At 39.3% G+C, this 22,715-nt stretch overlaps 2 protein-coding genes across 2 annotated transcripts; one reads left to right on the top strand and one right to left on the bottom strand.

The window, feature by feature from the left end:
• Positions 1-3,904: 3,904 nt before the first annotated feature.
• On the bottom strand, positions 3,905-22,232 carry nol6 (nucleolar protein 6 (RNA-associated)). Its single transcript, XM_079252161.1, has 26 exons — positions 22,099-22,232; positions 21,599-21,823; positions 21,338-21,454; positions 21,078-21,257; positions 20,813-20,981; positions 20,544-20,678; positions 19,399-19,562; positions 19,187-19,307; positions 19,009-19,067; positions 18,808-18,909; positions 18,590-18,705; positions 18,007-18,184; positions 17,741-17,863; positions 17,226-17,374; positions 11,952-12,027; positions 11,529-11,669; positions 11,308-11,425; positions 10,902-11,056; positions 10,332-10,495; positions 9,914-10,066; positions 9,702-9,799; positions 9,377-9,501; positions 7,230-7,319; positions 5,009-5,209; positions 4,421-4,522; positions 3,905-4,262 (listed from the first exon to the last, which is right to left on the bottom strand). Exons 1-26 carry the CDS (start codon positions 22,135-22,137, stop codon positions 4,113-4,115), a joined length of 3,450 nt encoding a protein of 1,149 aa, XP_079108287.1. The 5' UTR covers positions 22,138-22,232; the 3' UTR covers positions 3,905-4,112.
• Positions 13,214-15,605, top strand: LOC306764870 (E3 SUMO-protein ligase ZBED1-like). Its single transcript, XM_079252162.1, has 2 exons — positions 13,214-14,690; positions 14,779-15,605. Exons 1-2 carry the CDS (start codon positions 13,329-13,331, stop codon positions 15,325-15,327), a joined length of 1,911 nt encoding a protein of 636 aa, XP_079108288.1. The 5' UTR covers positions 13,214-13,328; the 3' UTR covers positions 15,328-15,605.
• Positions 22,233-22,715: the final 483 nt, after the last annotated feature.

The following is a 22,715-nucleotide window of genomic DNA, read 5'->3' as shown; positions in this document are numbered from 1 at the left end:
ATTCTGTCCTTCTGATGTCACCAATTTGTTTCCTGTTAAACAATATCAATCAAATTTTATTTTTCAGCTTTTTTTTTTCTTTTAACTTTAGTACAAATTGCTTTACATGATAAAAGTAACATGTTGCATATCACACACATAACTACATAATGCAAAGAATATAAAACAACAAAACACACAGCTACTCTTTCACTCTCTGATACACACACACACACACACACACACACACACACACATACATACATACACAGACAAACATTGATCTTGGGGATCCATCAACACTAGCAGCCACAATGACCACCACCTCAGGAACAGCCCAGATGTGGGCAGGTCAGGGCCCACACCACAAACACATGGCTACAGTGTCGGACCTCTCAGTCACTCAGACAGGTTATCTCCATAGCAACTGCCCTGCAGACTAAGCAGGCAAACCTGGCATGCAGGATCCCCAGGAGGAAAACACAGAAGTTAAAATTTCAAAATTAGAAAATCAAATAAACTTAAAAGTAATAAGATCAAATATAAGTGACAAGGAAGAAAGTATAAAGGCGTTTATAAACACAATGTGCCTTGGTAAAACAAAACCACAGAAACAGCTTACGAAACTTTCAAACTTTTAAAAAGGCATTTATAGATAAATAAGGATATTACTAAATTAAGAAAATAGATTAAAAAAAATACTAATGAAATAAAACAGAGCAAAAATGATTCAGTTAAAGGTGAAAGTATAAGGTAGGTTCTGAGTCTGTCATGGTGTTCATTAGTTGAGGTCCATAATGATGGAAAGATGCCTTGCCCCGAGTTTTAAATTTCACTTCAGGAAAAACCAAAAAGGCTGATAGCAGAGGACCTCAGGGTCTGCAAGGACTCATGATTCAAAATCAGACGATTAAGCCATATGAAAACTATTAAAAACAACCTTAAAATCAATCCTGAAACACACAGAATGCATCAGTTTTAAAACTATTGCAATATGTTTGCACCCTCTGGTCCTTTTCAGAACTTGTGTGACTGAGGTGATTGTAGACATACGATACTTTTTTGTGGAAAAGACAAGAGAGGAGGGCATTACAGTAGTTGAATCTACTACATATAAAAGCATGGATCACTCTGGCAATACTTTTAAGATGATAAAATCCTCTTTGGGACATTTCAGATGTGTGGAATATCATCCAACTCAGACTTGAAGGACACCTTTGAAACTGTCATTTTGATAAAATAATCTCTCTCTCTCTCTCTCTTTCATTAAAACTTTGGTTTTGTCCTGGTTGAGCTGTAAGACATTTTCTGCAATTCACAACTTTAAATATAAAATGCAGTTTAAAAGGAAGTTAAATGTATCTAAGTCATCAGAAGACACAGTGATGCAAAGCTCTGCATCACCTGCAAAGCTGTGAAGTCTAAACCCTCCAGGGCAGCTGGTCATCCCTGCACTAAAGTGTAGCATATTTACTGTCAGGAAAAATGGCATGAACTATAGTAGTAGTTTTTAAAAATTCTGTTGATCAAAGTCACTGAGACGCCTGCAGGTTCATTTACTAACAATGGCTGGTTTTCTTCCTGTGTGTCTAATTTAGCTTGTGAGCTCTGGGTTTTCCTGATAGTTGATGGCTTCATCCTCCCACAGGGGAAACATGACTCCAGTGTATATAGGTGTATGGATGTGTGTATATATAAGTGGGTATGTATTTGTGCTTATATACACGCAAATGTATGTAGGTTGTTCTCTTTTTTCAATCTTTTTTTTTCCTTCTCTCTCTCTTTTTCTCTCAAGGTGTTTTCTGTTTTCTCTTCTTTTCGATTCTCTTTCTGTCCCTCTTCTGTCCTCTCCGGTCCAGCAGTACAAACTTTGTAATACAAACAATTATGCAAAATAAATAGAAAAATAAAATCAAAATCCAGAATATCAAGGGGAGCATTACATCTATGATGCTTCCCTTGGCAAAGTAAATTTGCCCGGCAGAATACAGCATCCAGAAAATCCATTTTGCCTGCTTAAAGGCTGGACAAGACAAAAAAAAAAAAAAAAAATTCTGTTGATCCAGATAGATTTTTTTGCAAAAGTCTTGAATTCTTTTTTTCAAAAATCTTGAATAAGTTATATTTAGGGCATTTTTACTTATCTGAATACATTTCCAAGTCTATCCACAGGTCCTCAGTGAAGAGTAACAATGAAAATCTCGTAAGGTAGATTACTCATTACAACCAAAAGTGATTTGCAACCTGTCTTGTACTTGTACTAGAAGACTTAACTTAAAACTTGCAAAGAAGTTTTGTGAACATCTCTGCCAGAATTAATTGTACAAACACAGAGGATAAATTATTAACATTTGCAGGTATTGATACTGAAACAGCTGACTAACTGCCAAAACCCTGCAGAGTGGTAATAGACATTAGATTAAGCAACTTGTATTTTCCTTTAAAGATATGTTGTTGACACTCAGAGCAGGTTTCATGATTTAAGATACGCTGTACAGTATTAAAGTTAGCTGTTGCTGGCAGTGTGATGAGGACACAAAAAAATAACCGCTGAAAATTAGTCTTCGGACTAGTTCCCAAGAAAAGCTCTTGGGTCATCATTTTCCTGGAACTGTCTTCAGTTTGAATGCACAGAGATGTGTCAAAGACTATTTTTCAAACCATTAGCTCTTTAAATGCACCGACTGATTATGCTCTTATCTCATAGAGCCATTATAAAGGCCTAAATAATGTTGCTTATTGTTTTAAGATGAACTGAAATCTTTATACTGTTCATGTTTCAGGTTAAATCAGATTTTTCCATGTATATCCCACATAAGGATTTATTCAAAAGTGACTTGGACGGATAACTTGGGAGATGGACTCCCCACTGTTTAGGTGTGTGAAGTATTTTCTTTTGAACAAAAAGAGGGGAAAAATATCTTACAATCCTTGAAATATTTCACCACAGCAATCTTAAACACATATTTTCCATTTTGCTACATCTGGAAAGGTAGAAACCTTTGGACCTGCTTGAACCAAAAGTACATTGATCAACTCCAGGTGAAGTCAAACTCCTTTATCTCAAACCAAGAGATGTGATCGCATCAATCATGTTTTGCTCTATTCAATCTGGCTCTGATCAGGCTTTAAAACGTCTTTTTCTTCATTATTCCATGGCTTTTCTCCCAGCATCATCCTAACCTCTTAACACTGTAAACGCAGATACATTGTGATGCTGCCATAGGTTTTTGTCTATGTCAGGGGCCCAGTCCTGGAGGCCTTGTACTGTTATCTAATAAGAGACCTTTAGATCCATTGATATTTGAATAATGATCTCTTTGAATCTTCTTTTGGACGTAAATAATAATTTATTTTTTACTCTAAATTAGCTTTCAAATCCTTATCAGCAACACTTAAGTTTGTTAAGTTAAAAAGGGTACTTTCTTAATAAACACACAACAGGTTTTGTGGGAGTCATTAAGACAAAAATATGTTCCAATTTATCCTCAGGCAAGCAATGGTTTGTGGGAATGTACAGTACATTTCTTATGGTTAGGATTTCCTGGAAAGACTGACAGGTAATACTTTCTTAGAAAAGAAAATTAGTGGAAAACCCCATCTTGTGAATGCTAAAGTCAACAAGTGTCTGAAACCCTCATGAACATGTCTATGCCTGTTTGATACCAACCTCCCTGCAGTTTCAGTTTTATACTCTACATATATATGTTACATCTGCAATAACCAGGTTATATCAAAATCCTGATTGCTTAGGTTCGCTTTTTAACCCTCACAATTAGTTATATTCAGTAAACACCGATCAAATTGGAAAACAAAAAAGAATGACCAATTATCAAAACTCTTAACTTCCTTTTTTATTAATCAACTAGTCGTTTCAGCTTCACAGTGAACTACCAAGCAGAACAGAGTTGCTTTACATGTTTGTTTTTACTCAACAGTTATGTAAATGGCCATTTGAAATTACACCAAAACAAACATGACGCTCGTCATTAACAGCTTTACCATTACCACTGAGGACCACTGACATTTAGTTTGTAGTTAATTATAGACTAGGCATCGGCGTAGCCTCTCCAGTAACAACAACAACAAAAAAAGTAAAATGAAAGGATCTGGCCACATTGGTGTGTAGGGTTCTAAAATGACCACTTCTCAGTCCTGGCCTCTACTGATTTGACCAAACCCTTCCCTAGGATCCGGAAGTCTTCCAGTATCGCCTCAACATTAGGAACAGTTTTTGCTTCATCTCCAGTCACCTTCACGGTGCGGGCAGACATCTGCGACGTCTGATAAAAACAAATGCAAAAATATTGTGAGGCATTACATGAAATCCTCTTATGATACAAAGTTTATCACAAAGAAATAATTTATGTAGACATTCAAAAATAATTTTATTGACATTGATAATACAAAATGAAAAATTATTGAGTAACTATGACCCAACCTTAAATGGAGCAGGAATAAAGGCCTTTGGTTTCCATAAAACACAGATCACAGTTCCACCAAAGGGATCACAGAAAAACAGGGCCAGGTCTCCAAATGCTTCCTGCAAATAAAATATAACCGATTTAAGTGTAAAACAAACACCCAGTGATTATTAAAAGCCCCGCTAGTTCTTTAAAACCTTTGCTTAAGATTAACCCTTGAATTACCTCAGACAAACTGCTTTAAACTCTGTTTGCTATATGTGGACTTTATTTTTATTTTTATTTCAGTGCCCAAAATGTTCATGTAAAAACAAATTGAATGAGTAGACGGAACAATTTTTTAACTACATTTTTAAATCACAAATCAATGTTAACCATCAACCATTTGTACACATAAGTGTACAAAAATAGTGAACAGCAGAGATGAGGATTTTTAATTTTATTTAGATTTTTCTCCTGTCTGTTTTTTATATACACATACACACACACACACACACACACACACACACACACACACACACACACACGGATACAATTTAAGGCACTGTTAGCACTACACTATTATTATTTTAGACACAAAGTGCATTTGTACCAACAAGACTCACTCTTAGCTGTGCCAGATAGAGGGACACGGGGTTGTAGTCAATGACTGGTAAGGCCCCTCCAGACGGGACCGCACCATCTGTCAGTACGCCTCTGCTAAAGGTGACTGCAGGAGGGTCCACTGCATTGCTTAGCAGCGGAACCTGCTTCGGATTGAGCTGAATCAAAACATCGTAGACATCCAACGGAGGACGCATGACAACCTACACAAAGAAAGAGACACTTCTATTAAAGTACAGACATACCAAATCATAATTTATTCAGAAAGTACAGTGCTCAAAAACAAAAGAGAACACATAATCATTAGCACGTAACATGAAGTCCATCCCACTTTTGGGATATTAATCTGTCCAGTTAGGAGACAGCACTGATTGTGAATCAATTTTCCCTGCTCTTGTATAATAATAATAATAGAAAACAAGATGAAACGGGAGGCAATTAGACAACCTCTATGAAGGGAATGGTCCTGAAAATGGTGGTCACAGATAAATTCCTTGTTCTCATCATTTCTTGTTGACTTTTGGTTATGTTTGCATTTTGCCACCACTAGAGGTAACATGAGGTGCTGTCCACAACCAACAATAGTTACAACAGTAGTGCAATTCATTCAGGATGGCACATCGATGTGCAGAGTTTGTTGTGTGAAGAGCATGGAGAAGATTCAATGAGGTAAGTCAAGAGGCGGAGAAAGAGTGAGACAGACATTATTTATCCCCTTGGGGAAATTCATTTGGCCTGTAGCTCATATTTGCACACATGCACTCATAATAACATGCAGCGTTCTAAAATACAACTCAAAAGTAGGGAGGAAGGAGGAACAGGAAGCGCACTCCCAGAGGCCTATAAAATGAGCTCCAGCAGGCTAATAATATGCTTATTTCTGCACCAACTGTCCGACTCCATCAAGGCAGTATGAAGGCTCAATGTCCACAAATAGGGCCATTGCTCACAGCTTAAAGACACATTACATAACTTTTTTTTACTTTAAAAGTCCACGTCCTGGACTTGTTCAATGGCACAGTGATATCTATCATGTGCACTTCTAGAGCCACTGATGCTCAGCATTGCCCCAAGGCTGAGAAACCGCACTATAGAACTTTTACATCCAGGAAATGACGTCACATTTCACTTCACCGTATAAAAACATAACTAGCTTTTTGGAACACACAACGTTGCTGATTCAGCAAAGACATGCAAGACTAAAAGAGAGAAAGGGACAAATCAAGAGCCATCGTAAGGCCTTTGGTTAAGATTGTTTTTTGCTGGCTGGAGAGAGCTAACAGGTCAGGTAGGAGGAAAGATGGATGCCGAATTAGCTGTTGATGGTGGGGAAAATGGCAAAAGTTCTGTAGGGTGTCTTGAACACCATTCAGCCTGACTGGCAATTACCAGAGAACACCAAGATTGGCAGATTTGCCATTGGTGCCCTGTACTCTTCACAGATGAGAGTAGGTTTACACAAAGCACATGTGACAGACATCAGAGAGTCTGGAGATGATGTTGAAGTCGTTCAACTGCCTGCAACATCCTCCAGCATGACAATGATGATCTGAGAAGGCATATCCTATGAGGGCTACACAGACCTCCATGCACTAGCCAGAGCTACGTTGACTGTGGGTAATAAGATGAAATCCTCAGACCCATTGTAAGACCATCTGCTGCTGTAGAGGGGTCATTATAGTGCTTGGTCTCATGTGGTGGGAGTGTGTCAATGGTTTCTTCATGATGGAGGAATGGATGCTGTGGACTGGCCTGCTTGTTCACCAGACCAACATTTAATCCCTCAAATCTTAGACATATCCCATACCATCCACCCCAGACTGTGAGGGGGAATGATCCAGGACTTGGAGGAGATCCCTTAGGAGAACATCCATTGTCTAATCAAGTGCCCACCCAGACATTGTTGTGAAGACATACAGGCATGTGGAGGCCACTGACACATGATTAAAGCCCAGTTTAAAATGTCTTGAGGGATTTCCCCTGAAGTCGGGTCAACTTGTGATCTGATCTTTCGACTTTTGAGTATGACTCTAAATCCAGACCTTCTTTACTGACCATTCTTGTTATTTTGTCCTCAACACATTCCATTGTATAATAAATATTTTAAAGAGTAATATTTCATCCACAAATATGTATTATATGTTATTAAGTTACCCCTTCATTGGTTTGAGCAGTGCATGTCTATGAAGTGTAGTGGTTAGTGCATTAGTCATTTTTACCCACCCTGACATCTTGTATCTGGTTTCCATCCATCAGCTGATGCTCTAGTACTTTCAGACTCTCTGCAGCCACCATCATTACACGATGTAGCATCTGAACACATAAAAATCACATTTGAGAAACTGAAGCATTTTCAACCAATTTGTCTATATATATACACACACACACATATATATATATATATATATATATATATATATATATATATATATATATATATGGTGGCTGTAACACTTGTCATTAAATAGAAAATAAACTGTATAGCATGCTAAATTGGAAACATAAACCCACAGTGCAGCAACAGACTGTTATAAAGCACTGTCTGATGCATTCATTTCAGCTTATAGGAAGAAAGCTGAAAAGCATTATCAGCGGTCTAAGGTTATCTGAGTCTTGCTGTAAATTTAGGAGCACAAAGTGGGTATAACTGGAAACTAGTTAGGTCATCATTGTACATCATTCTTACTCCCTAGATGGTTGACAGCTGCAAAGAAATGAAAACTTTTTACAAATTTGTCATGTTGAAAAATAACCAGGTTAAGCAAAAAATTAAAAAAAAAACAAAAACAGAACAATAGTTATAACAGTGATAGCATTTGTTTGCCATCTCTTTAAGAGTTTTGAATGTTAAAATAAAACTTTAAAAATCTATTCTTATTCATGGAGCAAATATAAACCACATTCAGTCCAACATAAAATATTTAAGTTTCAGTGATAACACATTTAAAACAAATAATGAGGATTAGAGAAAAATTATTTCCACCATTTTCTGCTCCCTGGTGGCTGTTCTGAGGAATTGCAGCAGTAACTACAAATGAAATTAAACCAGGTCATTCATTGTTTTTAACATGTTTTAGTTACAGAAGGTGGACATGTAAATCCAGAGGGAATGCTGTGTGCAAAACAAAACAACAAAGCAAACAAAAAGTCCTAAAGTTTCTGCATTGAAGAAACAGGTCCTGCTAAAAACAAACACATTTTGCATTGTAAAATAAAATAAGGAAGAAACGCCACTGCTGCTATCATAACCTAAGTAATCAAATACAATCAACTATATTTGGTATGAACAGTTCCAATTTTAAAGACTGATAAAGGCAGTAGTATACATTGACACTGAAAGCTCTGGACACACCTTCTAATTCCAAATGAACCCTTTCAGAGAGGAGCCCTCCCTGCAACGGTCAAGTGGTAATGGTAAAACTCAGGTGACGTCTCCTGTTGTGACATCACAGAACACAAAGATCCTGCTCTTTGCCAGTGATATAAAGGAGGATGTTGGAAGAGAGTCGCCGTTAAAGTCCAGCTTTTAGGCAGACTGAGGTAGGAGAGCACAGGAAACTTATCTGGGTCAGCTACGCACCATGGGAGGCTGGCGTGCATTTCCCTTTTATCTGCTATTATCTGCCGGTGGACTCTTTTACAGCTACGGTCAAATCCAAACAGAGGAACACAAATCAAAATATTTCACTTATTTAACTTCGACAGAGGAAAGCAATGAAAAGCAACTGGTGAGCAAGACCTGACGGTCTCCAGCTGTACAACTATCAGAAAGCTAATGGAATTACTGATAAATTTTCACACGATGCAAAATTATTTAAAATCTTTAGCATTTCAAGTTGGAGCCTTAAAATGTTTATTTCATATATGTAAACATTTTTTTTTTCAGATCAATAATTTACACCAGGTTTTGGAAAGACTCCAGAACAACCAATTCCCAGCTCTTAGAAAAAAGCATGGCTATCTGCCTGTGGTAAGTAAAGCAATAACTAAAATTCTCTGGAATAGACTCAATGTAAAAAAAAAACCCCCAAAAACTGATAACTAATCAGTAAAAGTGCATCATCATGAATTAACACAGTTTTTGCATCTTTTCAGTGTGATCCAGGAGAGCAGTGCGCATTGAGAAAAGGCTCCCGGATTGGGAAACTGTGTGACTGCTCTCTGCCGAGGACATGCAACTCTTTTCTACACCGTTGTTTATAAGAAGAAGAAGAAAAAAAAACAAAAAACTTTTAATATAATTAATATTGGTATAACAAACTTCCCAGCTTGTATCTATTATGCTTATTGATCAAATATAGTATTTAAACAGTGAGCGATAATCTAATAAATGTGTTGCTATGTGTGTATTTGTGTTTGTGTCCACTGACCTGTATGCTCGGTGCTTTCTTGGTCCACATAGACATCTTTTTGTCTTTAGGCGTTGCTACAAACATTACAGGCAGGGACTCTCTGGAGGCCATGAAGCCATTCTTAATCTCTGTGTAGTCTGCAGCTGCACGTGAGAGAGAGGGCAACAACAATTCAGCTAGGAAAAGAAACGGTAATGTAAATGGGAAGGATGTTAAAATATGTTGGGTGTGTAAATAAAAAGAGGTCAAGAGGGATTTGTTTGTGTCATTAAGGAGAGAGAGAGGGTGTGTGTGTGTGTGTGTGTGTGTGTGTGTGTGTGTGTATGTGTGTGAGAGCAATTGCCTGTAAGCTGGCTGTTGAGGTTCACTACCAGCGGGTTGTTCCTCCAGTCAAAGGAAGAGAGCAGCTGAAGGAAACGCAGGAAGCCCACCTGAGGAGAACTGAGGAATACAGAAAAATCTGTTCACATGACCTACTGGGCAAAACAAGCGACTGGGGAAAGTGTGGCTCGCACAAATGAGTCAGATTTTTTAGAAGTAATAGCTGTAGTTGACCTTGGAGGAATGAAGGGTGCAGGATGCAGGAAAAGCGACGCCACCAGCAGATCTGCTGTGTCCTCTGTGATGTCATCGCTGAAGAGCTGAGCCGCCAACCAGCGTTTAGCCAGACGACACACTGCTCCAAAACATGGGTGCTGCTGTTGGAGACTAACAAAAAACAAGATAAAAGGTTTAAGGTGGAGCAGAAACGTGAGCAAACATTGTGAGCTAAATAGTGAGGAGAGAAAAAAAAAAAAAAAAAAACTAACAGGAAAGGACACAAACAAAAGGGTCAAAGATGAAGAGAGAAGTCGAACAGAAGGAGGTAATAGTAAATCAAACATAACTAAGCCATGGCAGTATTTGGTAACTGAAAAACAAAACAAAAACCACCATGACTTTCCCTTCCTATACATGCCACTTTTTAATTTACCCATGTAATGTGCTGGTAAGTAGTGGCTTGTGAATGGTGGCCATCTCCAGAGCCTGAGCCTCCTCATTGTCCCTGATAACCAGGAGTCCTTCTGCGTTCACACTCTCCCTCAGCACCTGAGGCTCACGATGATACGCCACCTGGATTCGAAATACCAAACCATCCTGAAAGCACAGGGAATTCCAAACATCACCATACAACACCTGGAAAACTTTCCTTTAGATAAAGTTGGCAGAGGCTGAGGTGATCCTAAACCATCCCTTAGTTATGGCTTTGTAATATTTTTCTGACATTAACTGGGAAACCTTCTGCAGTTTGTGTGTTTTCCCTTTCTAATGCTTAACTTTCCCTTTTATCTTTTGCCAGTACTTTCATTAAGTTGACATTTCAGTACTTGCTCTCAGGGGGAAAAGGTTGTTTTCTTTTTACTTCAGTGTCTTGTCCTGATCTTACTTTATCAAGAGTTTACACGAAAGAATGAATAAAACAGCAGTGTGAAATACAATAAATACCAAGTCGCCTGAAAATACCATAAGCTTGTGTGACAAACAAACAAGTCTAAAAATATACCTTCCAGACATCCAAGTGGGTGGGACAGGGCCTGCATGTATAATTATGGTGCTTCTTGAGTAACTCTGCCAGTTGAATGTGGAAAGCAGCTCGGATGTGATGGATTGCCAGGCGATCATGAGGCCACTTTCCACTCCCCTCCATGTGACAGATCACTGCAAACTCAAAGTTAGCCATGCACTGGTATATGGGTTTGTAAAGTTCAACCTTGAGACATAACTTTAACTGTAAAATTCAATTAGTGGCAGCGAAGAAACCAAACGAGAATAATCCAATTAGCTGTTGTTTTTTTTTTTTGTTTTTTTTTTAATTAAACTGAAAATTCTTTAAAGTCATGACAGGAATAACATATTTAGTTTATCTAGTTTTCAGTTTTCTTCAAGCTGCTGGTGGATGATGTACCAACCTGTGATGGGAGTGATATAAGCTGGACATGGCTTGCCTTCTTTTGGCACCAGTGATCTGGTAGTTTTTTCTCTGTCGAAGAAGGAGTAGTCCAGAAGCAGTGGCCGAGGAGGAAAAACCTGGAAGGCACAGCAAAAATGTTGGAACTGCTGTCAAGCCAATTTCACTCAAATCATCATAGCACTTACAACAGTATTAATGAGTGCATTCTCGAGGTTTTACCTGAGTGTATCTGAGTGCTGGGTGGGCTCCTTGCACTGCAGTGATGGAAAGAGGCAAATCTCCCAGCCTCCACAGCTTTCTGCTCAGGTCATCATATGACTGAATCACCACTAAACTCTCCTCCTCTCCAGTACCAGGTGCCTGAACAACACAGCAAATAATCCACTGCATTCAAAGAAAATGTCAACATGGACACTTGTGCTAACTTTTAAAATATTGGATACAAAGTCTAAAATGGATGCAGACACAATTTTTAGTTCAATTAATAGTAATCTTTGTTCGTTTGACAAAACTGAAAAACCTACAGGTGAACACTTTTCCATCCAAAAATGGAGACATGAAGTAAAATCAAATGCCATGTTTTCAATATTAGCACTTTCAGCAATAAAATAAAAGCCATAAATGAACAGAGAAACAATTTACCTCACTTCTTGTTTTGATTAAATCATCTACCATCGAACCAACATATCGTATGCAGGACTCTGGGATATCTGCATGCCTGTTGGAAAATATCCATAATTTTTGTTAAAAATAAAATAATTTCCACATTACAATTAAACAGATATACATCAATAACATTTAAATCAAGCCTACAGTTGGTGGGCATGTTTTCTGTTCAACAGTTCAATCTAATTTAAAAGTAGTTTATGTTGCATTTTATTGGACAAAATGTAAGGCCACCTGTCTTAGATAATGAGATTCTATCGAGCATGCTCAATGAAGGAAAACACAGAATTCTTGGTTATGTGTTTTCCTACATCTGTATTTCACTTAAATAGCTTTTGCAAAGTTTTCATCACAATCATGGAAGGGTAACATTTCAAACTTCACAATGTTCAGCTTAAAACCTAATTCTCTGGCAAAACAACATAATACCAGCTCAAGGAAAAGATACTTACTTTGTTTTGCAGAAACAAAAGTTGTGTTATCTGCCAACTGTGCACATGTATATTTCTAGAAAGAAAAATAACTTCTAATCCATGACCACGGATGGAGAAACTGAGCCTTCCTGTCTAATTCCACATGTAATTAGAAAAGGTGTATTTAGGTCAATTACAGAAATGTCTATCTGTATAAAACATCTCAATATTCCCAACCAAACAATTACCTTAAATAACGTCAGCATTGTCAAAATGAATTTGACAACAATGTCCAAGGTCTTGTAAAAGTCTAAAGATTTTGACTGTGCAGCATCAGCTAAGTACCAGCGTCATGTGACGGTTTTCCAAAACACTGTTTCGGACGTTTCCATTCAAATATCCATATTACCTACATGAGTAGCAGACATGGCACACATCATTTGTTCACGTATTTACTGCTTGCTCAAAAACTTTTTTTTTTTTTTTGAGAACTTGGTCAGAAGGTACCCCAAGTTGTTGGCCAATTACCACATTATTCCACATGAGCAGCAGTGAAACCAGCACTAGCCAGTAGCGCTGCCATATGGTGATATTGCAGCATCGCACTCGACGATCCCCCCCCTTTCTTAGACCTCCGCACAGCTCCGCTTGACTTGTGGAGTTTAACCTAACAAAAACATAACACGCTGCATTCTCTTAAAAGTATTTTTATATTGTTTTATTAATTCATTTAAAAGTTCACAATGACGACAACGCCATCTTGGTGGCCATATTTTGCTTCATACTGTCGTAAACCACATTGGTCCATTTGCATAACATGAAACGAGCAGGGAGAAGAAAAAGCTCTGCGTGGGGATACTTTGAAAAACTGGACACTTCACGCTACGTCCGTTGCATTAAATGTGATACCACGTTGAAGTATTGCGGCGGTACAAGCTCCATGATGGCCCACATTACCAGACACCATCTGTCTATTGCGGAGGAAGATGAAAAACCCGTGATCTGCACCGTTCAATGCGTCGAGGAGGAGAGTAATTATGGTCTGCAAATTCCAACAATGTCACCAAAAATAAATATGACTACAAACCCCCCTGAACGGGACTATGGAGAGAGGAAACGCCTAAAACGGAGCTCTGTTTGGGATATTTTCACCAAAGTGGACGACGAGGTTCACTGCAGGATATGCGACTCCAAGCTGAAATACAGGAGTAGCACCACCAGCATGATGTACCACATCAAAAACAAACACCCCGACACTGTACCCAACGATGGTGTGTCTGTACCAGCGCAAACCGAGGTGACTGAACTTATCACCAGGATGATTGAAAAGGACATGCTCCCCATCAGCGTGGTTAATGGCGAGGGTTTTCACGACCTACTAGCACACACGGTGCAGAATTACAAAATGCCATCTGCTGGGGACATCACACGCATTATAGAGGGTCATTTCCGTGAGAAAGCAGAAGAGCTTGTCGCGCAGCTGGGAAAAGTGGAGAAAGTGGCTCTCACTGTTGATTTCTGGACGGCTCTTCCGTTTCAGAGGTACATTACAATTTCCTGTTCATTCATAACAGAGGACTGGCAGAGGAAGTCAGCTGTGCTGCAGACACACAAGCTGTCTGAGGGCCACACAGCTGCAGATAGTGTCACAGAGAGGCTTCTCCACACTGTCCAGGCCTGGGCCATCACACAAAAAGTTACTTCATGTGTTAAAAACAACACACAAAGCATCACCTCAGCCCAAACAGGCGCCTGTGTCACATGGGACTTTGTCACTTGCTTTGCCACAACGCTGCAGTTTACCGTCACCAAGGGGCTGAGTGAAGATCTAGTCTGCATCATAGCTGCCGCAGGAAGACTCGTCCAGCACTTTAGTGACAACTTACTGGCGAGTGAAGCCTTGGAGCAGAAGCAAGTGCAGATGTGCCTGCCACAGCACAAGCTTATTAAATCAAGCAAAGCAAGATGGGACACTATTTGTGATATGCTGGAACGCTTACTTGAGCAACGTTGGGCAATTAAAGCTGTTCTTTCTGATCGAGCAATCACCAACAAACAAGAAGCCCTGGCCCTTGAGATTGAAGATGACTGCTGGCAAATCATTGAGAATTTCACACCTGTGCTTGCAACACTGAAATGGGCAACAACAGCTATATCTGCCGAGACAGAGATCTCCATTTCAAACATTTACCCAATAACCTTCAGCCTCATCCAGACCCACCTTACACCAAAAGAGAAGGATGTTGAACAAGTCATTGAGTTCAAGGAGAAAGTTCAGAGGTCACTTCGGGATTGCATGGAGGTTAGTATAAACATTGTGGAAGTTTGTTCTTTCTAATATGGATACATACTCTTTGTGTGACTGTTGTCTTGTATTTTAATGTTTCTAGGTGGACTCCTGTGAACTTGCTTCCAAACCAGCCCTGATTGCATCTATGCTGGACCCTCGTCACAAACATCTCAGCTTCCTTACGCCAACAGGGAGACTGGCTGCAAAGGTTAAACTGCATGAGCTAGTTGCAAAACTAGATGCAGCGACTGCCCCTGTTGGAGCAAAAGATGAACAACAAGAAACTCCAGTCACACCTGATATTAGCCAGGTGGCCAAGTACTCACAACTGAGAAAAACACCCCAAAACACAATGGCGTTACTCCTAGGAGACAACTACAGTTCCTCCTATGCCACAGATGCTGAGGCTCAGGTGGATTACTACTTGAGAGACATTGCTCCCTCACTGGATATAAACCCTCTTGACTGGTGGAGGTTAAATGGACCAAGATTTCCCAAACTGGCTACTTTGGCCAGACATTATTTGTGTATTCCCAGTGTTTCACTGCCATCTTTATTGTCAGATGCTGGACAGACCTTTGCAACAACGCGCACAAGACTGAGCCCAGAGCATGTAAACATGATGATCTTTGTGAACAGAAATGCATAACTTGTACAAGCTAACATAATGAGCATGTGTGTGATAAAATCCGACTGAGAAAACATAAGAATTATTGTAGGACGGTCAAGCAAAAAAAAAAAAAAAGTGGAGGGTGAATGGAAAAAGTCAGGAACAGAAGGAGAAATGAAGTACTGAGGGAGCAAGAACTCTCTCCCTTGTTAATGTGTTTACTGGTAGTGCTATAAACCAGTGTACTGAATAAGCAAAAAAGTTAAGATATTCATATCTCAGCTGTAAAATATTTTGTCTTTCTGTAGCCAACATTATCAGTGATGCACCATCTGCTGATGGTGACAGAAATTTTTGTTGCTAATGTGTAGACATATGAGCCTGCATTAAACCACGCTGTAGTTCTTAAGACTACAGATTAAAGGGGTGCTATTATGGTATTTCAACTTTTCTGAGCTTTCTACAGTGTTACAGTGTTGAATCCTCATCAGACATGTGAACGGCACTGTTTTATCACCTAAACGCATGTTTGAGTTTGAGTTCTAGCACGCTCGCCATTTGGTTTCCATGGCGACGAAAAACGCATAGTTTTAGAAAGTTTTTTCGACTTGGAAATCCTTGTGACGTCCCGGGGGATAAGGTTCGGTGATTGGTTACCTTCTACTGGTTAACAAGGGCATGTACAAATACATCAGGCGGGTGGAAAACGTTGGATAAAGTTATTTCCAACAATGGCTGGTGAGTTTACCAAAGAGAGACATCCTGCTGCATTCGTTGCTGTGGGTTGCTGTTTTCCACTTCGTTTTCAGGGTCTGATTCAGGTTCCAACATGTAGGGCTGTATGCTATGTGTTGACATTGTATTTATTTATTTTTTTTTTGAGTTCATATTAGCCTAATCCTTCTGTTTATTAGACGTTACAATGACGGTGAAAGCAGTTGCGCTGCGCGCTCCCGATGTAGTGCAGTGGCGGGAGGTGGGGCTTAATGCGGAAGAGTCTCAATCCACTCGTTTTGCCCACAGGCTGATCTGACAGCCTACGGAGAGGGTCGGTCTGAAGTAAATAAAGCGATTTGTGACAATAACTCGATGAATCCCAGCCCTTCTGGTCTCAGAAATTAAAATAAATTAGCCTGAAATGCACATAATAGTTCCACTTTAAACAGTATATTTAAACTATGCTTTTGAGTTTCATGGTAAACTTGTAACTGTTACTTCATAAAATTTTCAAACAGAACCATCATACAAACAACCATCATGTTAAATATTAATCTTCAATTTAATCTATCTTTTTTGTTTTAAAGGAACTGTTGGAACACCCTGAATTTCCCCCCTGGGGATGAATAAAGTATCTATCCATCTATCTATCTATCATGACAAGTTGACAATTTCCAAATTCTTCTTTCACCTGAAACCTCCCACCTTGTTGAGAAGACACGTTTGCCAACACACAGTGTACTTAGTTGTAATACTTATGGAAAATGTCTGCAGAGTAAAGTCTTCACACAGTCAATCTCAGAATGTTTCTTTTAAACAATTTACAAGTTGTCTCAATTTCCCCTGTTTGCAGACCATTTCCAAAAAACAAAGTATGAGTTGGCAATCTGTGTTGAAGACTTAATTCTAAAACATGTATGGTTACAGATTTAACACATGGATTGTAACATTACGAATTAGTAAAAACAAATGACAGAATCTGGATCTCCTTGCTTATGATCAACATTAACATAAGAACCTGATACCAACGGTGGATCAGATCAGTCTCAACATTGTTTAAGTCAACAAGTCAGTAAAAAAAAAAAAAACAGCAGCAACAAAACAGTTTGTTCCTGTTACCATGACAGCATATAGATTATCAGTATTATCAGTGACTGGTGACTCTTTCATCACCCTAACCACTGGAGTACTACCAGCTCAGTGAAACGTGTAATACATACAGCTGTAGCAAGTGTGTGATTATCTGTTTGGGAACCAGGCGCTTTTGGCACATGCTTTCTCCATCCCACAGCACAGCTTCAGTGATGGCACCATCCTGGAAGCGGCGCAGCTCAGAGCGAGGGCCCCACAGTTGACGAAATTCAGCTGCCTAGCAGAAGACATCACTGTGTTAAACAGTGAGATGCAGCACATGCATTGTAACACATGAATGGCTGGGACATCCAAAACTACTCTGAACAGCTCATTCCTAATATTTCCATTTTAAAAGGAAAAAGTGGTTATATGAAAAAAGAAAATGTAAAAATCCTCACTCTTCACAAATAAAAACACACATAAAGCTAAAGCATTTGTGGCAATAAACAGAGATGCAACTTAAAAAAACAAATCCACTTAATCCTTGTAGCATATATTTTTATATTCTTTGCACTCGCACAATGGCGATGATGCTTCAAATCATGAGGATACACCAAGAAATGGTTGCCTACACAGAGTAACAATGGAGAGGTAAAGTTACCTTGGGACTGTCCGCAGATGGTCCCCTCTCCAGAACAGAGGCTGCCAGCTCAGTCCTTAAGAGCAAACCAAAGGAGACTGGAGGTTGAGCTTTGTACTTTGGGGCTTCATTCTCTACAGACCACTGCAATGGCAAAATAGAAGCATAGATGTAAATTCTTAACTTCTATCTTAGGTACTTTTAAAAAGCCTGATAATATTAGTTGAGAAATAATCATATTAAGCGCAACAGGGTGAGTGTGCAGTAAGTGAAACTTGAAAGACAACCTTAGGATCAGGAGACAGAGAGTGGGTCAGGAGGTGAATCCTTTGGCCAAGTCCTTGCTGGAGCAGCGATAGAATAAAAGGGAGTGCTGTCTGGACATAATTTCCACTGTGGTCCATTAGCTCACTGAGTAGGTTCTGTTTCTTACAGCTGGACTGAAGCCTCACTAAATCACAAAGCCTGAGTTCAGGATGAACATAAAACAGAAAAACTGAGGTTAAGAACTGGAAATAAAGGAAAGCATGCTGTTATGATCTGTTTGAATAGAGGCGCCCAGCTCCAGTCCTCAAAGGCCACAATCCCGCAGGTTATCCATGCATTTCTGTTCCAACACATGACTCAAACTAATCACTCATTGTGCAGAATTTCATTGGTTGTTGGATCCATTTAATGGAAGCCAGGTGTTTTGGAACAGGGATACATTGAAAACCTGCAGGCCAGTGGCTCTCGAGGATTGACTTTAGGCACCCCTGTTGTGGTTTTCCACCCATTATTTACATTACAAACCCTTAAAAGACGATATATGAACAGAGGAAAGCTGTACTGGTAACTGGCAGAATTGATGAAAGGATAATAGAGACATACTGGAAGACATGGTCACTTGTCCTTATCATGGGTTTAGGAGTCATGAGAAGGCACTGGAACCCATCCACTGTGGGATTGTCCCAGAACTGCATTGACATGGATGCCTCATGCTGCAGCTGAAAATAAAAGATGTAGAAAAAAAAAAAGTCTGCAGTTATGTCCATAATCTCAGGAGGCAAAAACTGCATCATCAAATGAAATGTTTTAACAATACTTACCTGTTTGTAGGTGGACGCAGTCATCTCAGCACACATGTTAAGGTGCCCAGAAGGGTCAACAAACACAACCTGGAAAGCATTGTGAAACTCTGCGAGAGCTGGCTGCAGAATAATGAAAGGAACATAATTTATGAGAATTAATAAAAACATGACAAATAAATGAATTGACTAATTGTTTTATATCTGAGTTGAAACACTCACAGCAGAAGAGTCAGGATCCTTAGCGAGGCTAATTCCATTCTCTGTCAGGTCTGCAGAAGCTGAGAATTAGATAAAGGATGAGTATAAGTAGTAACATATTCACAATTTGTTTATTAACTCAAACAAATCAAATTATAATCAGTTTGAACAAGAATTTGCAGAGTTTTTCTTTTCTTACCAAGGAAATTCAAACTATTTCGAAGCAGCTGATAGGCTGTCATGGTGTTACTGATTCTGTGAGTGATCAGCAGATAAGCCATCAGCATGGAAGCCAGGAAACCATTAAAGCAACCAGTGCCCTATGAGACATGGAAAAAACAATATCAACATTACATCAGTTATTGTACACAATGTGAAATGAAAGAAGTGATTGAACCAATTCAAACTTACCTGGTCTAAGTCTCTTTGATGGAGCCATACTTTGAGCAAAGCTACCCCATCAGTGAAAGCAGAGCACTGGGAGCTGACAGCAGTGAGAAACTGGAGGTGAGCCCTTGGCAGTAAATCCCCAAGAACTGAGCTATTGTAATGTGGAGTGGGAGGTTCGCAGCGCTCTGAAAGAAAAAAAAATTGCAGAATTGTTCAGAATATAAGTGCAATGTTCAAAAGATTTGGATGGTGCTTTTTTTCCCCTGAAAGATTTGAATCCATAAATAGCACGATTTAAAAAAGAGTAGAATAAACAACACAACACCAAAAGTGAATAAATATGTAATAAAAATATTTAATAAATAACTTTATTAATATAGTGCTTATCTAAAGGAATGCTAAAATGCTTCACACATCAATAAAATAAAAAAATAAAATAAAATAAAATTGTAGAACAGCAAATCAGCCTGTAAGCAGGGCCGGTAGCATCATTTAAAATTGGGTGAGGATTTTCAATAAATGAGATTTAAAAAAAAAAAAAGACTGTGCTGTCCTGATCGGATCAGGCAGCTCATTCCAGAATTCAGGGGCCTTCACCGCAAAAGCCCTTTCACCTTCAATAGAGTCTCCGGATAACTAAAAACCCTTTTCCAGAGGATCTCAAACTTCTGACAGGCTAATGAGGTTGTAAAATGTCTGATACATAGGAGCGTAAAAGGCCATGAACTGCTTTAAAAGTCAACAGTAAGCTCTTAAAATAAATCCTAAAACATACTGGGGGCAAGTGCAAAGAGCCTAGAACAGGAGTAGTGTGCTCTCTCTGATTGGGTCTACTTAAAATCCATGCAGCTGAACAATTTGAAGTTAATTAATGCATATTTGGGTGAGACATGTAAAAAGGCTGTTGCAATGGTCTAGGCATGTGAAAAGCGTAATAGCTGGCCACTATCTTTGATGTTGTGAGGTTGCTATCTTACGGTCTGATTTTAGGCTTCAGACAATGCCACCAACAATTCTGTTTCTTTTATTTTCTTCAATGTTGCACAATTAACACATGTTCTGTGCTGTTTAAAAATATGATTTAAATAACTAGCAACCTTAAATCAGTCTGGCAGCAGATTCTGCATAATACTTGAAGGACAAAATGCAGAGGTAAGCTATCTTACCAGAGTTGGATGTCTGCAATCCTGTGTACCACTCTGTCCGGATGTTATTTCTTTGAGGGTGGAGACGGGTGGGACTGAAGAATCCAGGAGGTGGTAAGACATGAACACGGAGAGAAAAACTGGACAAATCTTTACCTAAAAGGTACAAACATATTTCATCTCAAAATCATAACCTGACATTGAAATTTCTGATAAATAAAATAAAACAATCAGTATAGACGTCATATAATTAAAGGTTGTAAGTACAACATCATGTCATTCAAACATACCTGGAGGGGTCAGCAACAGTACAGGTCGGAGTCGATTGCCATGAAGACAGGAATAATGCAGGGTCCCAATATCAGAGGAGGACTTGAGATGCTGGGCGATGCCTGCAAGGTACAGAGCCCTTTTTCTTGGATACCTTTGGTTCATTAAATCTTTTGGGTGAAGGACATCCTGAGAGCAGAGAGAGGTTTTAGGGAGAAGAAACAAGTGTTGTTTATCTGGTGTTTTGTCTTCTTACAACTCTTAAGAGTGCCAGTGGTTACTTACAGCTGGAATTGTGACAGCCAGGTCCACTGTTATGTGTGGCTTGGTGCATGTGCCTAGAGGGTAGCTCCCGATCAGATCAATGGAAGCTGGAGGAGCCATGTGGAACTTGCCCTTTGTTGTTTTGGGCACCAGGAGAAAAGGAACCTTAACTGCACCACCCAGCCATGACATGTCATTTACCTGTGCATAAACAGAGAGATTGTGAAACAGGTGCTAAGGTGGTTGAACAGAGTTGAAGCTCTTAGAAATACAACATTTACCTCAACTTCTGGTGAATTGGGCACACTCTGGAGCAGCTTGGTGACAGTTTGAATGAAGGAATCAACTTTCTGTTTCTTATGCTCACTCAGCATCACTTCTTTTAGCAGCTCCTCCATCTGTTTTGTGTGAAAAACGATAAGTTTATAATAGCAAAACACTAGCGTTTGTGCTATTACTGTCTTCACGAGCTGACAGGACTCAAAGACCAAACAGATTAATTTTCCTTTTCATTTTGTAACTCATGGGGATCGTGGTCTCACCTGCATTTTAAGAAGGCTGCAGTGAAACAGGCTTTCCGCCTCTTTCAGCTGGTTTAGCTCCTCTGCTGTGGGAGGTCTGTACAGATCATTCCGGGACAGCTTCACAGGGTGATAGACCACCTTCTCCTCCCCGGTCTCCTCACGTTTACTCCTTTTGGCTTTAATATGGGACTCATTTTTCTCCTCATCCGCATCATCATCGTGGGGAGAATTTGGGGGAAATACCTTAAAGAAAGGAAAGGGGGGATAAAAGTTCAGTTTTATCCACTCAGATTTGATTATAACGGGTATTCATTTAATCGAAGATGGCTACTGTTACTTGTTTTTATTATTACATCTTTATGAACACTTCTTTTGTGTACGTACTTTGAGTGTTACCAATTCAACAAAAGAAACATCACAGGAAAGCGTGTAAGACTTGTCTGAGCAAAACTGATCCTCCTTCTGGGCGACAGCAAGCAAACACACTAATCAAACAATTATAAATGTCGACAGCTTACCTCTCCAGCCTCTTCGGCAAAAGGCTTTTTCTTCTTCATCTTTAAATGTAGCGATAAATCCGCTATAAAGCCAGAATAACTCAAAAGTACCTCTCCTTCAATACGGTCTCACATGTGCTGAGGGTTAGATAAACTTGCTATCAAGCGGTGTATTCCTCTGATTGGTTCAAAACTCTTGCTGCTGAAATACGATTGGCTGACTGCTCCCAAACGTCTCCTCTGCTTCAACATGGTAGGTTGTAGGAACAGTCGCTTGAGCTGCTGGGTACTTGGGTCCAATGTGACAGATAAAAGAGTTTTGTTTTATTTTTTACAATCAGCCGACAAAAAGACACCCTCATGTTGTTCATACATGAGAAAATGAATGAATGAATAAATAAAAGTTCATATTTGTAGAGAGGATTTCTTAACTATTTCATATCTTTGTAATCTCAGAATGCTATAAAGGCTAATAGTCTACCAGTAGAACCCTTGTTTTTCTTTTCCTCGTGTCCTACGCCCTTCATGCATTTCAGTTGTGTGTACATCTTTTTGACTTTCTGTTTTTCCTGTTTTTATGTTGCTACAATTTTCATTGTCAGACGTGTATTATTAATTTCAGTTTGACTTTATCAGAC

The sequence above is a fragment of the Telmatherina bonti genome (assembly GCF_933228915.1).
Source record: "Telmatherina bonti genome assembly, chromosome: 13".
NCBI lineage: Eukaryota > Metazoa > Chordata > Actinopteri > Atheriniformes > Telmatherinidae > Telmatherina > Telmatherina bonti.
The sequence above is the reverse complement of the archived record's forward strand: the minus strand, read 5'-3'. Positions and strand labels throughout refer to the sequence as shown.